This window comes from Dermacentor silvarum, chromosome 8 (genome assembly GCF_013339745.2).
Source record: "Dermacentor silvarum isolate Dsil-2018 chromosome 8, BIME_Dsil_1.4, whole genome shotgun sequence".
Lineage (NCBI taxonomy): Eukaryota > Metazoa > Arthropoda > Arachnida > Ixodida > Ixodidae > Dermacentor > Dermacentor silvarum.
In genome coordinates, this window is record NC_051161.1 from 8185110 (window position 1) to 8206689 (window position 21580).

The 21580-nt window shown below is 45.8% G+C and overlaps 1 protein-coding gene across 1 annotated transcript in view; it reads right to left on the reverse strand.

The window, feature by feature from the left end:
• The window catches only part of LOC119460586 (structural maintenance of chromosomes flexible hinge domain-containing protein 1), a 229955-nt gene that overhangs the window by 70420 nt on the left and 137955 nt on the right, over positions 1–21580 (reverse strand). The window contains exons 28-36 of the mRNA XM_037721595.2: positions 19465–19594; positions 16534–16614; positions 13205–13363; positions 11772–11897; positions 10513–10595; positions 7415–7620; positions 2520–2632; positions 2328–2383; positions 2143–2227 (exon numbers count right to left, since the gene is read on the reverse strand). Coding sequence (XP_037577523.1) covers positions 2143–2227; positions 2328–2383; positions 2520–2632; positions 7415–7620; positions 10513–10595; positions 11772–11897; positions 13205–13363; positions 16534–16614; positions 19465–19594 — 1039 coding nt within the window. The remainder of the gene's footprint in view (positions 1–2142; positions 2228–2327; positions 2384–2519; positions 2633–7414; positions 7621–10512; positions 10596–11771; positions 11898–13204; positions 13364–16533; positions 16615–19464; positions 19595–21580) is intronic.

Below are 21580 nucleotides of genomic sequence, written 5' to 3' on the forward strand. Positions count from 1 at the left end.
ACAACAGCGACTGCGGCACGGCCGCTGTATCTTGAAAGCAATCTGCGACGTGCACAAAGCATGCACTAGCGCGGGCCTCATCTTCAAAGCGATCTGCGACGTGAGCAAAATGCAACTAGTGTCTGTAGAGTCGTGTGTGCTGTGGTTTCGACATTTAGTTTGGCGTTGAAGTGAGAGATGGCATGAAGGTCAATTCGCTCGCTGTTATTGCCGCGCCTTCTGACTCCAGCGTGTTGACACCGAGTTTCCGCAGTCATCGAGCGAGATGTGTTCATGTTTACCTGTGCACATGTGACACCGTGCTTGGTAATTTAGTTAGTAAGCGAATGTTTACAAGTTTATACGGCCGATAAAACTACTATCCTTAGTTCGTATAGCTGTCTACTAATTTGCTATTGTAACGATGCTTCGCCTTTCGGGAGAAACTGCGAAGCTTTTTCTTTCTGCTTCCTGCCTCGGCGATCATATGTGCCTTCTCCTCAAGAGAGAGAAATTTACGCTTCGTTGGCATAGCCATTTTGACCGGACACACACCACAGAAAACGGCAGCAATTGTGGTGATCCCGTGCAGTCTCGCGCAGGCTCATGATGACCATGGGTGGCTATGGATTGCAGTAGCATAAACCGGTGCTTTGAATTTGATTTCGTCTGCGAAAATCTCGTTCAAGCGGAGATACAATCGTCACAGCTTTGGAAGGGCCTTCTAATTTGACTACTCGGCAGTTCCAATTTCACTTCAGTCCGAGTTTTGTTCTCAAAAAGTTTGTTGAAGTGGAAGTATTGAATAAAAAACCTTCATTATGAAGAGACTTTTTTTGTTACTTTCTATGGACAGCTGACGGGGAAACGAAAAATTTTTGTTGTGGTGGAAATTTTGTTGTAGCGGCATTCGTTGTAGGGGGATTCGACTGTATTGCCCAATCATTCAGAAAATTTTGCGGCCCCCTCCATGTAACAAAAGCAAATTGGCAATTATCTTGTTTGCATAAATGGTTTAATTTCAATATAATGAAGCAAATTGTTAATTTTACTAAATTCGTTATAACGAGGTTTAATGATTCACAAATAAATCAGCGGTGCGTTTGGCATTTTTTCTGCATCTTGTGTAATTAGACTAATGCCATTGGTCCCACCAGGGTTGAGTTAACGAAGTCTACTGTATTGAGAGTCAGCTCTACAATCAAAATTTTTACCCTCTATAGAAGATAGTTGCATTTTCTGAAAAAGCAAGGTGCTGCAGTAAATAACAGCATGTGTAGACAAATAATGCTATTGTTGCATAGCAAAGAACTTGTTCCTGACCGATCCTTTTGTCAGACTTGATCCACTATGACTGAGAAAACCAGTGGATATAAGATGCATACCTGCCAACCTTGGAACCGGAAAATTCGGGAGATTCACCAAGAGGAGGAGGGGAGGGGGACACAGCAATGTCAGAAACAGCTCTGAATGGCTGCCAGTACATTTATTAGACGTCTCGGTGTTCGTACCGTGACCGGAGACTGTGCGTGTACATGTGCATAATTATAAAGCACTTGGAATATGCCGTGAAAGTGGCCTTTTTCCACTCCTAATAAGGTTCACTGCATAACATGGCTGTAAAGTGGCGAAGCTAACTTAAGAGAACTAACCATTATGCAACACATATTAGGCCTTTGCCTCACGCGCCCTCCTGAAAGCATGTCTTGATATGAGTTGTACTCTGTTACGCCTACACTGCCTATGCACAAACGGCTTAGATTTAAATCTCAACTTGGCTAGCTACCTTGCACATGATGGCAATTACGATGCAGCTGTGCCGCCATGATGCTTTTTTTATCCCTTTCTTTCTTTTTCGCCCTGAGTATGGAGCAGTACATCGGGAGCTCCGTACAATTAAGAGAATTGGTTAGAATTCAGGAGTCTCCCGGACAAAACGAGAGTTGGCAGGTATGCAGATGTGACCACCTCCTGAAAACATTGGCCCTCCCAGAAGACATTGACTGCAGAAAGAATGCCACGAAATGTTCATCGCTACTTGACGTACCACATTAGGTGTTTGGTCTGGCAAAAGTACCAACCATCGCCATAAGTTATTTAGCATCAGGAATGCAAGCCCCATGTTTTTGACAGTAAAGCAACTATGCAGAGAAGGTAACTTACAATCGTACTGCTAATGGCATGTTTGCCATTGTTGAAGTGGAACTGCATGTTATATTCTCCAGACTTCTCCGGCACCCTCACTTTCCTAACATAGAAAGAATAACAAAAATAAAGACAAGTGATCAGTCACCGCTAGTGCACACATTCTTTTGAGGAGTAATCTTATACAAAGACATATAAGGTACCTGAAGTGGTAAAAGCCATTGCAAGATGTGCTTTCAGCTGGAGCTACTGTAAATACCTAGTTTGGAACAAAGAAAATGTAAACATAAGAAAAAATGGTACCAAGGGTCCACTGATTTCCCAAGGTGCACATTAACGAGTTGGCATGCTGCCCACAAAGTTCAAAGATATATATATTTTTTTAAGTTACCCACCTTTTGATGGTTCTTTGGGGCGCAGTCTATACGAGTCAATTTCATGCTCAGTTGTTTACCAAGCACAGAGCACATGACATTGCCATCTTCTGCCACCACGTGCACAGTTGTCTCTGTGCAGAAGAAAAAAAGTATAGTCACACAACAAACATGTGTGGAGTATCTGCATCCCAGACAGCTGCATCCATTTATTCAATGTCCATTCTTGTTCATCTTTTTACTACACTGGCCTTCCAGCAAATCCCCTATTTGGTGGCAACTTATGAACTAATGGGTTGATGGGCAGAATGGTTAATTCTGGGGCTTTCACTATAACAACCTTTCAGAATCCTGAGCGACTTACCATGGTCTTCTGAAGTTCGTTATATCGAGATTTCACCGTAGAGACTTACCCCTGTATTCATAGATGCATCTTAACTTGAAGCCCATGCCTGACTTTATCTAAATGACGCCTGCCATGAACGTGCCCAAGACACTCATTGCGTTTCCTTTGGCACGTTCACAACAGGCGTCATTTAAATCAAGACAAGCATGGGCTTCAAGTTAAGATGCATTTATGAATACGGGGGTTAGTAAAGTAAGTAGCAAATCTTTTTGTGCAAACTTCGTCTGACAGAATGTGCGTGACTGCAGCCAAGCTTATTGCACCGAGGTTCACAGCATGCTCCATGGCGAAATGCAGGAGCTGCGCAAAGTAAAGCTTACATAATCAAATGCTGCTGTCGCCTCCCTTACCGTTAAAATTCTTCATTCATTTACAAAAAGCTTCACCACAGCTGCCTTCGTTGGCATTTGTGTTCTTTCCACCCTAGATGACTTTGAACCCTTTGTCGGTCGTCAGTTACCACGGAGGAAGATTATTTAGGAGTAGAAACTCCCGTCAGCGCAGGCACATGTGTGGGACCAGATGACGTCGAATTTGTATGCGCCGACGGCCCCGCATGCAGTGGCGGCGCCTTGCGGCGCGTCATGCAAGCAGCAGTAAAAAAAAAAAAAAAAAAAAAAAAAAAAAAAAGCAGAAGCCCGGCAGGCTACTCGGGCGCGTTCTCTTCGGCGGCGCCCGCCGTAACATTGTTTTTGTGGGCCTTTAGGTGAAACAGCAACTGTTCTTGTCGGTGTCTGTTCGAGGGCCGTAATACTAACAGTGCTCATACATGTAGTGTACCCTTGTTCAGAATTTGCTAGCCTAAGATAGGAGGGACGCGTGAGTGCCCTCAGTAGAACTTGTGAGGCGCGCAGCCGAACGGGAGCAACACACGTGACCTTGGCAACCAAGATGCCGATAATTTTTTTTTCTCGGCCGCCAGCATGATAGTGGCTCTGCGGGGCTTGTGACATTTTCTGGTCGACGCAAATGGCGAAGTTTCCACTCCTAAAGGTTTTTTGCTCCGTGTCAGTTACGAATACATCGCCACGTCGTTATCAACTGGGACGTATTTGTCAGCCGCCACATTCACTGATGTGTTACAAGAAGCAGCGTAGGAGTTAAGCAATTCCTGGAGCAGCGGAGCAGGATTATACTTCTGACATCGGTATGTTTATCAAGTAAATTGCTAGTGCTGGTATTAGCACTAGCACAGAGCACACCTTGGTGGCATCTGCTAAAGGCAGTGGTGGCACCGCTACGGAGTGTTTGTTGTAGCACAATAAATCAACAGCCGGGAACATCAATTTCTTCCCTGCACAAGCAAATTTGTTGCAGTGGTATTCATTAAAGAGCTGTTTACAATACAGATCAAAGATATCAATTCAGCAGGGACATAATTATTTTCGTTATACAGGCAATTTCGCTGTAGAAGCATTCTTTGTAGAGGCGTTCAACTGTATAATGAAGTAAATGCTATTCTCCTTGAAATCACCATAGAAATCCATTTACAGTCAAGGTCCACTTTTCGGACTCTCCCAAAAAATGAATGCATGCCTTCAACTGCCCTCAAATTACCACAGCTACATTCTAAATAGCTTTAGAGGCCTGCAAGTGCACTTATTAGGTGTCTCAGTGCTCGTACTGTGACAGGAGACACCAGCTGCGAGCGTGTGTAATTAGGGAATACATTTTATGCCCCTTCACAGTGGCCCATTTGTGCTCTTGGTATGCCTGACCGGATAACACAGCTGTGTTCTGGCAAGCCTAACCATCGAAAACAGGCATTATGCAGCACATTAGACCCTTGCCGTGCGGAAACTACAGAAAGCTTGATAGGGAACATCAAACCAGCTAGACCTAATGATAGCACAAAGTGACTACTACAGCTGCCAGCAAATCAGCGTGCAAAAGCGCTAGTTTCAGACAGCGAGATACAGTCGTACCCATCTATAACAAACTCGATAATTTCACAAAAAAGGTCATTGTATCAGTAGTTTGTTATACAGGGTGTCCCACAGAACTAGTACAAAAATTTAAATCAATATCCGAGTGTCACGTAGCTAGACAGAGCCAAGGTACTGTAAAACGTCGCTAATTCGGATTTCAAGGAACCAAAAAAATGTCCGACTTAACTGAATGTCGAATTATCGAGGGTATCAAGAAAACAAACAAATGCTTACTACATCAACATATTTTTACTAATTGAATGAATGAATAAATCTTGTTTCTATTCTGCATAAAACCAGTGTGAAAGCTGCAATTCTGATCATCTCATGACTGATTGGCTCTCGCAGTGGCGAACGCCTCACTACTTTCTTCACGGCGTGGCTGCAGCGCGCCTTCATTAGAGACACGCTTTTCGCTACCACACGCACATCCCGATTATTTTTTCGCCAGTGAGCTGGTCACCAACACGTCAACCATACATCACGATGTAGCCGGTGCTCTTCATCCTCGACAGCTTTGCACCAAGTTGAAGCACCAACAACTTTACACCGAATCAACTGCGGCCACTATCGACGCAATCATAGACGGCGACCTTGCCTTACTGAATGGACGCAGCCAACACATGCACCAAGTCAAAACAAAAATGCCGTTTGCTGCAATAGCTGCGGAAGAAATCGGGGCCGCTATCACCTCAATAATAGATGTCAACTAAGCAGTTTCGAAGGCACACAGCCGATGCGGTGTTAGGCACAGCAGTAAACGCAAGAATAACGGCGTTAAAGACAGAAACAGGCACGAAGTATTCCGGTGTTGCTGTGATACACATACAATTTCCATTGATGACTATGGCGATGCGGACTCCCCCGCTTTGTTTCAGTTGTACACTGGCGCCATTCTTTCTATTTTGTGGTTCTCCGCGCTGACCGAGCTCCAAGATTTGTCCGAATTAACCGATGTGCGGCGAAATACATCTGAATTAATGAGAGCTTGACTGCATTAAATAATGTATACACCTGCCAAGACAAGAGGACGAGTCCGAATTATCCCAATAACCTAGGGTCGAATTAACGAGGTTTTACTGCAATTTGCTAGCCCTCGCTTGGAGCAAGTCAGAGAAATTTCTTTATTTTGCTTAATTCCATAATTAGTTATTAATTATCAGCTTCATTAAACATTATATTGAGAGCAAATGTGCATGAGAAAGTTGTAAACAACCTTGAAAAATTCCCATCAGCTTTCTGTTGTCCAATACGTGCTACACACAAATTTTTCAAAGCCTAAAGTACCGTATTTATGCGAACATTAGGCGAGGTTTTATCCCAGAATCCTTAGCCTCAAAGTCACCCCCCGCCCTGCATTGCGAATTTCTCCTTACAGTGTGGCTTTACGGCAGCACACGCCGCTTTGCCATGAAGCCACGCCTAAAGGCAAAATTTGCAGATAACTTTCACTTCTCATGAGGCTCCCTTCTGAGAGACTCGTGAGAAGTGAAAGTTGCTCCATTTCATTATCTTTTTTCACAATTAGGCCTCAAGATGACGAAAACAACATAAAGCTCCCGTCTGGTTCTTCCTTTCTGCATGCCACCAAGGTTACCTGAGTGCAGGGCACAGAAGGAATGCACCCTGTATCACAATGAGACGACAGATGGCACAGGAGTGTGCTCTGTTCAAACACATAGGAGAATTTCTGAGAAAGAGGAAGTGCAGTGAAATCTCAATAACACACTTCAAGGGACCGTGACTAATTGCTCATTATTCTTAAAGATTGCTATAGTGAAAGCCCGAAGGTTAACCATGTGATGCATCAATCTGTCAGAGCATCAGTTGTCACCGCTTGGACCATCCGCGAGAACATCAGTGTTGGCCATCAGTGTTACTATTTTCCATAAATTCCACCGCCACACACCACCAAAGTACCATCGCTGCTGACAAAACCACCGACAAGGAGGAAGCGCCATGTCACTTCTAAAGAGAGAGAGAGAGAGAGAGAGAGTGTGTGTGTGTGTGTGTGTGTGTGTGTGTGTGCATGTGTTTTTTTTTTTTTCTTACATTTCTTGCCGCAGACACCGCAACTGTCTCACTCAAGGTGGACACTGAACTATTCCAAAGCACGTGTAAATGACACTGTTATGAAAGGGCAAGCGGTCTTCGATGAGCATGGAGATAACATTTTTCTGGGCAGAGCATGCGCTTGCAAAATCTGACGAGTCGTCGCCTCCACAATGGAAAAAAAGTCCACAGCCCTTGTTTTTCTCCCCCCCGCTCCGGACCACACCGCGCATCCCCGTGAGCAAGTTGCAAGGCATCTGCTTTTTGCGCCGTGTTGTCCGATAGCCTACCCCTCCAGTGAAGGATACAATGAAAGCTAAGAATCCCCAGATTTCGGAATTTGAATTCGTAGTACTGAGGCATTGCTAAAATGATGCAGATATTGAATAACGAGCGTTATTCTTAAAAATTCAGTGTTCTGAAGCTCGTAGTGCTGAAATATTTTTACACTGAAACTATAAGCGGTCAGAGTAGGATTTCTGCAAAATATGTTAATGTGGCGTTTATAGTGACGAGGTTTCACTGTATACCTGGCAACTCATCGGCCACAGTGTAGGTCTTTTTTCCTTTGTAGTCCACATTGAGCTCCACTGGCTTCTCTGGGTCACAGGTCAAGTGCAGCTTCAGAACGGGGCCATTGATGATTGTCCGGCCAATGGTTGCCTTGGTGCCCAGCGTAAAGAGACCTCGGCAGTTGGTCGAGCAGATGTTAAACTCGCATGGCTTAGGAGTGACCCTGCAAAAAATAGTCAGCCGCTGTTCTGGAAATTCAGAAAGCAGCAAGCAACCACTACACACATTATAAAAGTTGCAATATTTTAAAGGTGAACGAACACCGCGTAATGATTTCGTTGATTGCTAAGAAGACGCAGAAAAAACAGCAGAAGAAACCAACAAAGTATTTTCACAGCAAATAAGCGTTTTCTGTGAGTATAGTGCATCTGCAAATTGTTTTCAATACATTCGGTGACCAATTTTTTGAACACCTGATTTTTCAGAGCTTTTCCATTGGTCGCACATGCCAGTGGCACCGCTAGAGATAAGGGGCTCATAAAAAATAAGGGACTAATGCGATAGCAACGCTACGGACGCACCAGGCAAATTTTCGTCGTTGAACTCAACTGATGTTCATATACAGTCCAAGTGTGATAAGATCCTGTCATGCATTGTGCGCCATGTGCTGAGAGTGCGATGGAAAACGTGTGAGCGTGACCCAATGATGGTGGCTTGATGCGCACCATTCTTTCAGCACACGTGCAAGAGAGGGGCTTTCTTTGCAGCGTCGAACAGGTTTTATGCTGCATTGGTCCGGCAGCTTGGACAGCAGTCCACTGATAGTGTCGTCCCACTGTGGCTGGATGAAACTATCAGCTACGGCGGCGGAGTCGATGCAAAAGCTTCACATTGTACCGCCGACGTGAAGATATCGTCAACACGGCATAAAACTGGTCTTTCATCGCCAGCTTTAAAATTTTAAATATATTTATATATAGAGTAAAACCTCGTTAACTTGAACTTGCATATCTCGAAAATTGGTTGTCGAAATTTTCCACAGCACCGAACCATTTCCCATACGTGCGATGTATTTATTGCCCTTTATCTGGAAGTATTTTTGGGCTAAATTGCGGATATCTCGAAATCTTGACTGATCTGCCGCTGGACCGTTTAACAGCTTCGCTCAAGGCTGCAGCGCCTACCACAAAGAGGACGCTTTCCCCGAATGTGAAGTTGGAACCTAGCAGCATAACTTTGTCAAGCAACCACAGTAAAAGCTTGTTAATTGACACCTCATTAACTCAAACTTTTGGGTAATTCAAACTGACTGTCCTGGTCCGGCCACGCAGCATAGGCGTCTTTTACCTATAGACCAACTCGTTATTTCGGACACACATTGGCTCCTCCATCAATAATTCGAACTGTGAGCCACCGAACTGCATGCTGCCATGCAGTGATAAAAAACAAGGAAGCCCGCAATAAGTGGTTATGACGATAGTCCTTACCGAGAAAAAGAAAGGAAACAGAAAAAGTGCCATCCCCTGGAGCGTTTTGTCAGCCAAGGAAGAGCAGGCATGGCCTTCGAGACTAGAGGATAGCATGCGCACCCAATCTTGGAGACCATAGAGCGGACCACTGGAAGCCAAGCCTGGCCAATCTAGCGGAAAATCCAACATGGCGGCCCCCAAGTTCGGGTAGTGTGGCTGGGAACGAGCGATTTAAAACGAGCGCTTTGGAAGATAAAGCGATGACCATCACTTTCAGAAAAGAAGCAAAAAGTGATCAAAGATTATTTCGGTCAATAAATATTGCGAGTTACAAATGCTTTCTAGCAACCCGGTCTCAATCCTGGCTGTTCTTTTAATGACTTTCATTAGTTCGAATTCGGTTTAATTCAAACTCCTTAGCTGTCCCTGTGAAATTCGAATTAACGAGCTTTTACTGTATGTGGCACGTCAGGTGACGGGAGAGATGTGCGCAGAGGCAGGCCCTGCAAAATAGCACGCTTGACGCAGTTCATTTTGTTCGCTTTATGCAACGCTCGTGATTTCCGTTTTACTTTTATTCTACGCAACGCACACTGCACGAGTATGCACTATGCGAGCAGAATGTACCAGTGATAGGTGAATTTACTGACGCCGAAATCGCTGGGACGGCAACAAACGGAGGAGACGGTGAAGACGATAGCGATGACGATGAAGTACCTCGAGAGACGCCGACATCAGCCGAAACAAGAAGCATTCTTCGCTTGCTGCGAAATAAAGTTGAGTGCAGCGGCGGGAATGATCGGCTCACGCGATGTGTAGAGCAGCTCGAGGACACCTTTCTAGGTCCAAGTGCTACCGCGAGAAGCAGTTTTTTTCTGCCCTAATAAAAGCATAAACCCCATGCAAGGGGTCTGGCGCATGACGGCGACAAGCCACGCGATGGAGACAGCTGTTGCGTTCGCTCATCGCCTACAAGTCGAACTCGATGCAAGCAACGACTTTGAGCGACGTCTCCCCATTGTTGCCGGTATGAGGGCAGCAAATACACGCCGAAACTGGCGTGGAGCATGCTTTATTAAATTACGTTGATGTGCTTAGCTGTAAAGAGCAGCATAAACTATTTCTGAAGGCCTGCAGAAGGTTCTTATCCTTGCAAAAGAGAAACTTAGAAGCTCTTGTTGAAAAGCTGATCAGTAGTGAATTTTTCAGAAATAACTGTTCCCGGTTATTTCTGCAACTTTGATTATCTCGAAATTTTTGCGGTTTTTAGTACTTTGAGTTAACGAGGTATTACTGTATATACATTTTTTTTGTTTTTTTTTTACATAGAAATTCGCATTGCCAATTGATTGATGAATTCGAAAACTTTTTATGGCCCCATAAGTGTTTTATTTCACCATCCATCGGCTACTGAACTTACTTGCATAAAAGATTGAAATTCAATACAGTCAAATTTCGATATAACAATGCAAATTGCTGACTTTACCAGTCTCATTATATCGGGGTTTAACTGCATTTTTGATCAACCGTAGTGATCATACACATGGTATGCTTGAACAAGTTAGGATCATCACACGAAGTTAATTTGAGAGAAGCGCTAATGGGGCTGCAATAGGCAGACCAATCCATTCACTTCTAACACATACGGAGTCTTGAGGGCGAGTGTGAGGATGCCGAAGGAAGCCTTTCCCTTGGAGTCCGTCTTTACTGGCTGCTGAGGAGGTATAGCCTGCAGCACAATGCAAGAGAAATGTGTGAGGCGCTATTTTTTCATTACATTTTTATCGCTTAAAACCTGCAAAACGACACTCAGGATGACTTAAGAAATTGTTTGACACAATTGTTAATAAATTCTCCACAACAGTTCTCGTACAAAAAGTGGTACATATATGTACCACTGTCTTTATTACAGGGTATGAAAAGTGGTACACATTTGTATTGCTGTCCTCTAGCGGTATCAAAAAAAAAAAATATGAAGGTGTAACTGACATAATATTTACAAATAAATTGTGCTCTTCACTTGTGAAATGGTCCGAAGCATTCAACGCAAAAAAGGTCCGGAAAAAAAAAAAAAAAAAACTAAACTCGCGCACGTTTTCATTTCTTGGTTTTCAGGGCTGCCGTCACATCATACAGGGCACTGCATGCTGCAGTGCAGTGCTGCATGCTCCGGTATTTACCAGCATGCAGCATACGGCGGTTCAGGACGCACAGGACGTGCATCCTCAAGAGCGAGCGGCACATAACGTAATATCAGTGTCACATGGCCACTTTCGATCACGATCGAGCCTGATCAGAATCAGAACGCCCAAAATTTTACCTCGCATAATGAACGCAAGCCCAGCTTTGAGTAAACTTTTTGAGGAAAAAATTGGGTTCATTATGCGAGTAAATACAGTATTCGGCCACCTCTTACAAAATCGCACGAAAAAGCAGAAAATTCTGGGTTCTCATAATTCGACTTCAAAATTTCATGACAGCACTGTAATGTTCTAGAACATTCACCAACGAAAATAAAAAATAAATAAAAAACGGAAGTACACTATGTTTGAGCACTTTGCTGTACATGCTCTTCGGTTTTGTTTTCTCTGCAGGCCTATCCTACAGAGAGACAGAAGGTGATGCTCTTGTCCAACAGGCATCAGAGCTGCAGGCTAAAAAATAGGAACAGCCTTGCATAGTCACCAATGCTGAACAGTGCTCGTTAGGGATCAAGGCAGGGCGAAAAATATCTCCTGCAGACACCAAAACTATCTTGCTCAAATCCACCTGTGAATTACTGCGAGGGGAGACACCCTCATGGTTCACATCTGGTATACCAAGTATTCATCAAGCACAATGTTGATTATTCAGAGAGATGATATAAATGGCAGGTTCAGAATGACCGTGCAGTTTGAGCCTGTACCTTGATAGCCTCGTCTGTGCCCAGGATGATCTTGATGTTGGCCTCCGAGGAAGGATTGCCCCTGGCATCCTGCAGCTGCACCACCAGCGGCTTGGGGATCTTCCCATCTGGCGTCACTGTCACAGGCTGCAAAGCCACATGTGCATGGTTTCCTGGATTGCTTCCACTAGCCTGCAACAACTACCTAACGCACCTCCTGGCGCCATTGGAATTCTCATAGTATTTTAGCTAATGCAGTCGAACCTCGTTAATTCAAATTTCACAGGACCGAAAAAAATGTCCGAATTAACCGAATGTCGAATTACCTAGGGCAGGGGTTCTCAAGCATGTTCGTTTCAGGGAACCATGCTAAGCTCCATGAAGCGCCAAGGCACCAACTCCCTCGTAGCTCCCTCACCTTCGACTGTCTCCGTGCACGCCCGCCGGCCCGGCACCAGCTTAGCCCGCTTCCCTAAGTTTCGTTTTCTGCCGTTGAAGCGGCAGAAAAGAGTTGGGAAAAGGGGAAAGGGTTGGCTGGCGTGGGCCTCCGCGTTGCTTCCCTCTGCGCCGCAGCCGCTGCGTTAGCTGAGACGTCGGTGCGTACAAGCGTGTTCCGGTGCGATGCTGAAACGGCGACCTTACCATTTGAGAGAGGAAATTTTCGCCGCGGTATTTTTTTTTTCTTTCTTTTTTATTTCTCCCCGCGGCGTTGAGGGGTTTCTCCTAAGCTTTTGCTTTATGGCGGTGCCGGAGCATTGCCAGTCGGAGGCGCCTCCACGTGATTTGGCGTGCTGCTGAGAGCATTGACGGTGCGCGGTTATCGTACGTTTATTTTTCGCGCATTTTTTGAAGACGTATGAACGAGGTTCTACTGCACACAGTTTTGAAGACACGCAGCCGACGCGCGCACAGAGTTAAAACGAAACTACTGTTTGCCGCTACTACTGCGGACGAAACTGTGGTGATTGCATTGAATAATGCATACGCCGGCCGGGACGAGAGGACGAGTCCGAATTGACCATTTTCCGCATTAACGAGGGACGAACTAACGAGGTTTCACTGTAGATGTTTATATCTGGGATTGTATCATTATAGGTGGGTTCTACTGTATTTAATAAAACCATGCCATCATTGCCAGCAAATGCCAATATTGAATACATCTCGTTCCCAATGGCTACCTGCTTACAAAATTCAAGGGAAAGGATAAGGCACGCTTATGCAGATGGAACATTTACGAAAGCATCCAATAGAATTTTATCTCCATCAAACAAGACCGCAGCAGCACAGCAAGAATTCCAAAACTCAAGTTGATGCTGCAAATCTTACAGTAAAAGCCTTGAAATTGCACTAGACATGGTCAGCTGCAAACCAGCACTACTGGTGTCATGTTCGGTACTTCACCTTGCACTGCTTTGAAATGAAATGAAATTAAACATCCTCGTCTTGCACCTTACCTCCGCAGGGTTGTAATTTGTGTAAGCGAGGCTGGCTGGAGGACCAGGGACCAGGTTGAGCCGCAGGTAGTCTTTGAGCCCTCGCCATTGGAAGCAAACTTCTTTGCAACCAAGGCTGCTGTCCATGAACTTCAGGCCTTTCACATGAAAGCCAGAATTCTGTGCAAAAGGAAAAAACAAATACATTGACAAACCATTCAGTAGACTCCACCTTGGATATTCTTTCAATTACAGGAGCATAAGATAGCAACTAGTAAAGTTGCAACCCTGATGAAGCCAAAGGCTAAATTTCGGTAATTAACATACAGTAAAACCTCGATAATTCGAACTCGGTTAATTCGAAATTTCGGTTATTTCGAAGAATTTGAGTGGTCCCGTCATTCTCAATGCAAATTCTACCGGATAACTTGAATGGCCCGCGCAGCTCTATTCGGATAATTCGAAGTTTCCGGATAGTAGCAACGTGCGGCGGTTAGATTAGGGCGCTCCGTACAGTCGACAACCGATTTTCCGAGCTCGTGGGGACTGAAAAATAGTCCGGAAAACTCGTTCGGCCGGAAAAAAAGTTATTAGTGCGGCTTAAAAAAATCTCTAATAATGCCCTGCCTCATACTACGCTTGGAGGGGATCGACTTGCTTGGATTTGCGCAGCAATGACGTCGTCTCCGTGTACAGTTGACACGAACGTCACCGCGTTGGCGATCTCCGCCAACGGAGTTCGCCATGGAGATCCAAGAAACGAGCTTCGCACCGCTTAGCTCTCGCGAAAGTACAGGAGGTAGCGCCGATCACTGAGACATGGGTCTCCGAGACACCTGCTCAGTGCACACGCCACGTTCAAAATAGCAACCGAAACTTGAGAAAAAAATTTTAAAAAAAAAGCTCACTGAATTAACAAGCGTGGTGTCAGCGCGCGCGAACGAGCGCGGCCGCCGCAACGAGCGAAGGCGAAGGTTCCTGCGGTCTATCGCTTCAACGGAAACTGAGCGGCGAGAGCACAGCGCATACAAAAGGTCAGAGCCATCTGGAGATCGCTTTCAAGATACGGTGCGCGCGAGAAACCGCTCCGGCGCTACGTACGCAGTTGTTAGAAGAGTAGAAGTCGACCCCCTCGCACCTCCCTCCCTCCCTCCCTTATCCCCACGGCCTTTCGCACGAGGGAGGAAGTTGGCTGTGCGTTCGCTCTCCATGAAAGCGCGCATCCTCCGCGCGCTGTCACTCGCACATACGGCGGGCGCGCGGCGATGATTTTATTGCCCTTGGACTTTGTATGGAACCTCAGGGCGGCGGACGCCGACGGCGAAAATCCGCTTGAAGTGTCCATATAATTGCTGTCGCAATAAAAGAACATCCCTCAATAAATGGTTACAACGATAGTGCTGAGCGCTTACACTAAGAAAAAAGAGAAAGAGCAGTACTCTGGAGCGTTTTGTCAGCCAAGGAAGAGCGGGCATGGCCTCCGAGACTGGAGGATTGCGCGAGCTCTCTATTGATAGCGCGCGTTCCAAACTTGGAGGCCATACAGCGAGCCACTAGAATCCAAGCCAGTGCAAAATCCAACATGGCGGCCTCCAAGATTGGGTAGCGCGGCTCGGAAAGAGCGATTTAGTCCGCAAAATCGAACTTTGGGGTCTCAATTCGCCCGAAAAATTGGGTGCGGAAATGCATGAACTCAATGGGAACCCTGACGGTGCATTTTTGAAGTCCGGAATATCCAGCAAGTCCAAATTTTTGGAGTCAAGCACCACCACGCCCGCTTTCGCGGCAGTTATCGATTCCGTGAACATCGACCGCAACTTTGTTGAGTGCAGTGCGGGTGATATTTGTATGCTACGTTTTTTTAGCCAGCTGGAGAGCATGGCACTAGGGGTGGCGAACCAGCGCGCCAAGTAATCCCGCATCGGTGATTACACTGAGCAATTTTTCTCGGACATGGGAAATAAAGGTGATTTCTTTTTGCGGCAAGTTCTTGCTTGTTTTCTTTTTTATTATTATTCATTTCGGTTAATTTGAAAATCCGCTTAATTCGAAGAATTTTCGCGGTCCGGCGACCTTCAAATTATCGAGGTTTTACTGTAGCTTGCATTTATTCCTGGCATGTCCTATTTTGTGTAACACAGTCGAGTCCTGCTACAACGAAATTCACGGGACACACGAAAAATTTCGTTGTGGCAGAACTTCGTTGACGCGAAATTGGTTCTCCTCGAGAGAGAGAAATTTACGTTTCTTCATTGGCGTAGCCATTTCGACCACCACACACCACAGAAAACGGCAGCGATTGTGGTGAACCCGTGTGTCTCGCACAGGCGCGTGATGACCACGCGTGGCTCTGGATTGCAGTGGCGTAAATCGGTCCTTTGAATTTGATTTCGTTTGCGAAAACCTCGTTCAAGCGGACATACGATCGTCACAGCTTTGGATGGGCCTTCTAATTTGATTACTCGACAGTTCTAATTTTAATTCAGTCCAAGTTTCGTTCTCGAAAAATACGATCGTCACAGCTTTGGATGGGCCTTCTAATTTGATTACTCGGCAGTTCTAATTTTAATTCAGTCCAAGTTTCGTTCTCGAAAAGTTTGTTGAAGCAGAAATACAGAATAAAATGCCTTCGTTATGAAGAAACTTTCTGCGTATTACTTTCTATGGGCAGCTGACAGGGAAACGGAAAATCCTCGTTGTGAAGGAAATTTCATTGTAGCGGTGTCCATTGTAGGGGGATTCGACTGTAGCAGCAGTTACAAAAGCTTTCCTGCAGATTTCCTACTTTTAATGTGTCCCAGTTTTAATGCACTTGAAGAAAAATCAGCGCAAAAGAGACGAGAATGAAAAAAGACAGGTACTACACAGACGGGCGCTAAGGTATGTTACACCAACTCGCCCATATCAAGCTCCTGCTGCCACAAGTTTTAATGCCTGCCTACTTAAGCCTGCAAGCACACTCAAAGCAACCCACTGCATGCTTACAGCATGCACTCCACTAAAACCATTTGTTAAAACTTCACAACCAGTGGCCATACCGGGTAATGGTGCTGTAGGAATGTAGTGGCAGATCTCTCCTCTTTAATGTTTTTATTACAATTCCTTAAAATTGAATCTCTTGATGGCAATACATTACAAAAAAATATTCTTCTGAATTGCTACAGGACCAGATGCAGAATACTTTTGTTCTTAAATTTCCATAATTGGCTGATGCATTCGTTAGCATACTGTTCGGCACTACAACCAGTGAGCAGCAGCGAACACCTTTGTGAAGTCAAAGCCTCGATTGCAAGTTTTCCAACATAATTTCAAACATCAAAGTGGAGGAAAAAAAAAAGTGGCACACTTACCTGGTCTAAGGATTTCACGACATCCCCATAGTCTATGCCATCGGCTATGATGAGAAGCTCGGCAAGATCCTTCACGTGTAACTAGAGTGGGAGAAAAAAAAAAACAGAAACAACGCAAATTCGCTTCCCCATCTAAATGAAACACATGCACGCTACAGCGTTGCAGAAATAGCTATGCCACTGGCCTGTTTGCACATTTCCCAGAGAGTTGTTATTTTACGGTGGATGCAGTTATCACATTTGAGTACAGTCTTGCCTCTTTTCATCCAGAATAGATCATACCGCAAAAACCCGCATATAATACGAGGTTTTTTTTCTAAATTTTACCATGTCAAATTTCTGCCTCGCATTATATGCGGATCCTAAAGTTTTCAGCATAAATTTGCAATTTCAGGTCATCATCAAAACTCGTAGCGGAGTATGCGTCATCTTGCGGTGGCGTCGGTAGGCTGCTGCTGCTTTCAACGGGCGCCATTTAGACCACGCTAAGAATCGGCACGTTCGCTAGTCTATCTCGCACGATGTCGAGACCGCGAAAGTAGTACACAGCTGCCTTTAAAAAGAAAGTTATTTTGGCTGCCGAGGCCATCAGAAATTGCGCCGCAGGGCGGCACTTCGGCGTCACCGGGGGCAGCGTTCACGGCTCGGATGACATCCCAGTTGCAAAGTTGCAACGACGGCAGATAAGCGCATTTGGCCTTGGCAACGCTGTTGCTTCGGTGGCAGTGGCTCCCCTCGCCATCCCTCTCAACTCCCTCGTAGCTCCCCCCACCTTAGACTGGCACCGCGTGCGCGCGCCACCGCTCCCGTCGGCGCGGCGCCAACTTAGCCCTTTCCCTGAAGTTTCATTTCCTGCCGTTGTCGGGAAGTTGGCCGAGACGTCGGCTCGTACAAGCGTGTTCCAGCGCCACGGTGAAACGGCAACCTTGCTATTTGAGATTCAAATTGCCGCCACGCGTTTTTTTTTTTCTTTTTCTTTTCTTTGCGTGGCGTTGAGGGTCCTATCCTAAGCTTTTGCTCTATGGCGGTGTCGGAGCAATGCTGGTCGGAGGCGCCGCCGAGTTATTTGGAGCGCTGCTGAGGGCATTGTCGGTGCGCCGTATGTTCGAATTAACCGTCGCAAATGCTTTCGAGTTCAAATTACCGGCTGTTTTCGCCCATAGCAATACACATAACTTTGACGGGACCACCGCGTCAGTTCGAATAAACGAGATTAGATTGTCAATGCTTTCTGTGGGTTTTCCTCGCTCGCAATATATGCGGGTGAAAACTTTTTTTTTTTTTCATTATTGCTATCCCCAAATAACACCTCGTATTATCTGCGGGTCCGTATTATATGCGGGTTTTTACGGTAAGTACAGTTGCCAATCCATTTTCCGGACTTCGCAGGGACCGAGAAACAGTCCGAAAAATCGAACAGTCCGAAAAACTAGTTCACCCTGAAAAGAAAATTTATTGGGCTTAGAGTGGCATAAAAAAATATTAAATGATGCCCTGCCTCATACTACGCTTCGAGGCGATCAGATTTGCTTGGCTTTACGCAAGACTGACGTCGTCTCCGCATGCAGTCGACAAGAGCGTCACCGCGTTGGCGATCTGCATTAGCGGAGATCACCATGATAGAGATCGAAAAAACGAGCCCCGTTACTTCGCACGTGGTCTCCGTGATCAGCTACGGCGCGCTGCCGGGCCCGATCACAGAGGCCACGCTGCCGTAGCTGATCACGGAGGCCACACTTCGTACCATTGGCTCTCGCGAATGCACAAGAGGCAGCGCCGATCACCTAAACGCTAAGCCGCACACGTCGCGAAAAATAGAACCGAACCGAAAAATAGAACCGTCGCGAAAAATAGAACCGAAAAATAGAACTTAGACGCGAAAAATAGCAACCGAACTTTCAAAGAAATTATCAATAAAAAACAGTTTCGCAAAGTGATTATGACAATAGTGTTGACCGAAAAATGAAAGAAAAGAGAAAAAGTGTTATCTCCTAGAGCGTATTGTAAGCTAAGGAAGAGCAAGCATGGCCTCCGAGACTGGAGGATGGCGCGTGCCTCTCAATCTGCTATCGAAATCGATGCTTCGCCTTTCGGGCGAAACTACAAAATTTTTTCCTTCCGCATTTTGCCTTCGTGTTCATATGTGCCTTCTCTTCAAGAGAAGAAAAATGTACCCTTCTTCGTTGGCGTAGCCATTTCGACCACCACATACCACAGAGAAAACGGCAGTTATTGTGGTGATCCCATGTAGTCTCGCACAGGCACGTGATGACCACCCGTAGCTATGGATTGCAGTGGCATAAATCGATACGTTAAATTTTATTTCGTTTGCGAAAACCTCGTTCAAGCAGAAATACGATCATCACAGCTTTGGAAGGGACTTCTAATTTGATTACTCGGCAGTTCCAATTTTAATTCAGTCCAAGTTTCGTTCTCGAAATGTGGCTCGGAAGGAGTAAAGTCCGAAAAATCGAACTTTGGGCCTAAATTGGTCCAAAAAATTGGTTGCGAAAATGCATTAGCTCTATGGGAACCCTGACGGTGCATTTATGAAGTGCGGAATGTCCAACAAGTCCGAATTTGTGGAGTCCGAAAAATCTGTCGGCGACTGTACTATGCAACATCTGTGGCTATGCAACAGCATACACTTGTTGATTAGGTGTAATGAAACATGCAACAGCATACACTTGTTGATTAGGTGCAATGAAACAATGGTGTCATCAGTTAGGGATGAAACATAAGGCACACCTTGTTTTACTGTTACTGTGAGAGATGGTGCATTGTTGTGTTCCCTGAAATGCTGATAATTTATCTTTGATGGTGATGAAGTTTCTAATGTAACATGACTCATTCCCACTGTCAGCATTCAAGCTCAGCCACCTCTTGCTTTTGTTTTCACCGCTCAGTCCCTTGTCCTGGCATGGCACTCACCTTTCTGATCGAGTTCTGATACTTGTCAGTGAGACTGATGAGGATGTCGGACTGGTGGACTTCACCAATGCGTACATCAGTTGTCCCTTTACATGACACCTTCAGGATGGCAGGCTCACCATTCTTTGGCCTGTCAATGAAAAGTGCCACGGGATCTAAGTAATGCTTGTACAAGGCAGGTTCAGAAACTTTATTCTTGGAAAAGGTCTGTTAGGAACTCCTTTATTATAGTAGAATCCCGTTGATACATTCTTCACTATTGCGTTTTCTCCGCTGCTACATCGCGTTTTTGCGGTCCCGACTTTATGCCAATTGACTCATGCTCCCATTTGAGATGTCACCATTCTGTAATGTTCCTGCATCTTGCATTGCATTTTAAATCTTTCCGTACCACTCCCATTGGGCATCGTTAGCCCGCTCTTGATGGTTTCAAATGCCGTTTTCGAGACCTACTACGCTATCGGACGTGAAGGAGGAGAACTATATCCTTGATTTCTAAGCAGTTTGCTTTTTTCCTGCGAGGCGATGGTTTTTTAACGTGCTCCGAAGTTTCGTGATCCTCACAGTAGAAAGCAAAAATGGCCACCCGGTATCAATGGTTTGAAACGCCACTTTCTAGACCTTCCGCGCCGCTCACGGACACACTGCGCCATCAGACATAAAGGAGGAAAAACTATAGTTTTGTTTTCTAAGCAGTTCGCATTTTTCTTGTGCGGCGGCGATTTTTAAACCCACTCCGATGTTTTGTGAACGTCTGGCTTTGGAAGCAGCGCGTGCGCTTCACGATTTCGCTGCCTCTGCGGCTGATCTAGCCGATGCATCGAGTAGCAGCGAGTCGGAGGACGCTGAGACTTTCCATCAGACTTTGAGACTGAAAGCGACGACAACACAAACCAGCCCGGAACATCGGCGGTCGCAGCCCGGCACGCCCAACCATAGTGCTAGCAGTTAAATTTTTGTAGCGGAATACCTGTTCAATGGACAGTTTTGATTTTTTTTTTCGGAGATAGTGTCTATTAGACGGATACATTTCTTAAATTTGATAATTCTCGTAACTTTTTTTCTTAGTAGATACCCAAGAGTGTCTTTACAAACCTTGTTCAATTTTGTCGCACAAGCTTGATTTTAACAATTTATGTTTTTTTATGACATACATCTCGTTAATAAAACTTTTATGCATGAAAAGTGCATTCATTTTGCTTTCTGTTTATATATTACATTAAATATATACAGTCAAAGCTCGTTAATTCGGCCCCCGTTAATTCGGAAATTCGGATAATTCGGCCTGCTAATTCCCTCCCTTCAAAAATGTACATTATGTCTATGGCAGCGAACTCTCGTTAAATCGGCACGAAATTACGCGTGCACCACTTAATTCGGACTGGAGACAGGCCAATACCGGCGCTGAAGTGAGTTTTTGGAGTTTTGGAGCGCAGAAATCAGTACTGGCACGTACACACTAGCCGCAAAACGCGCGCGGCGCACCGCCGCCGGCCACAACGCAGCTGCGGCAGGGCGGCCACACCAACCGGCGGCGCGCCGCTGCGGCAATCGCGTGACAGACTCGACTCTTCCCCCCCTCAATGTTGCCCCCCTTCTCGAACTAACCGCGTTGTCATGGCAATCGTGGAGCTCTTAGGTGCCTAGGGACATAATCGCTTAGGGACTTTTGAGGCACTGGTCTCCGCTGAGCGTGGCTCTCTTATCTCCGGGACCGGGCGCAGTGACCTTGCCGAGCACAGCTCCTACGTGCGTAGGGAGCGAATCGTTTAGGGCGCGTTGAATGTCTGGCGGTGTCTGGGCCACGTCGGCCGCGCTGTAGCGTTTGTTCAGGGCCGTTTATAGTCCGACGTAACGCGAGCGTGCACGCTACGTCACGTTGGCGGAAACGAACCTCTCAACGTAACCGGCGGCTTCCGACGCGGCCCGATGGGCACGGCTCCTGACCCATTCGCGCGTTGGTCGCACAGAATGCGCCAACCCACAATGCATTTAGCGCGAAGAAATAAAGGCGCCCACTCCACTTCGCCGATGGTCGCGGACAGCCGTTCAAAGCGGCGCGCGGGCTTGTGATCATATCGCACATGCTCCGAAGATAACAGCCGACGCGCGCGCG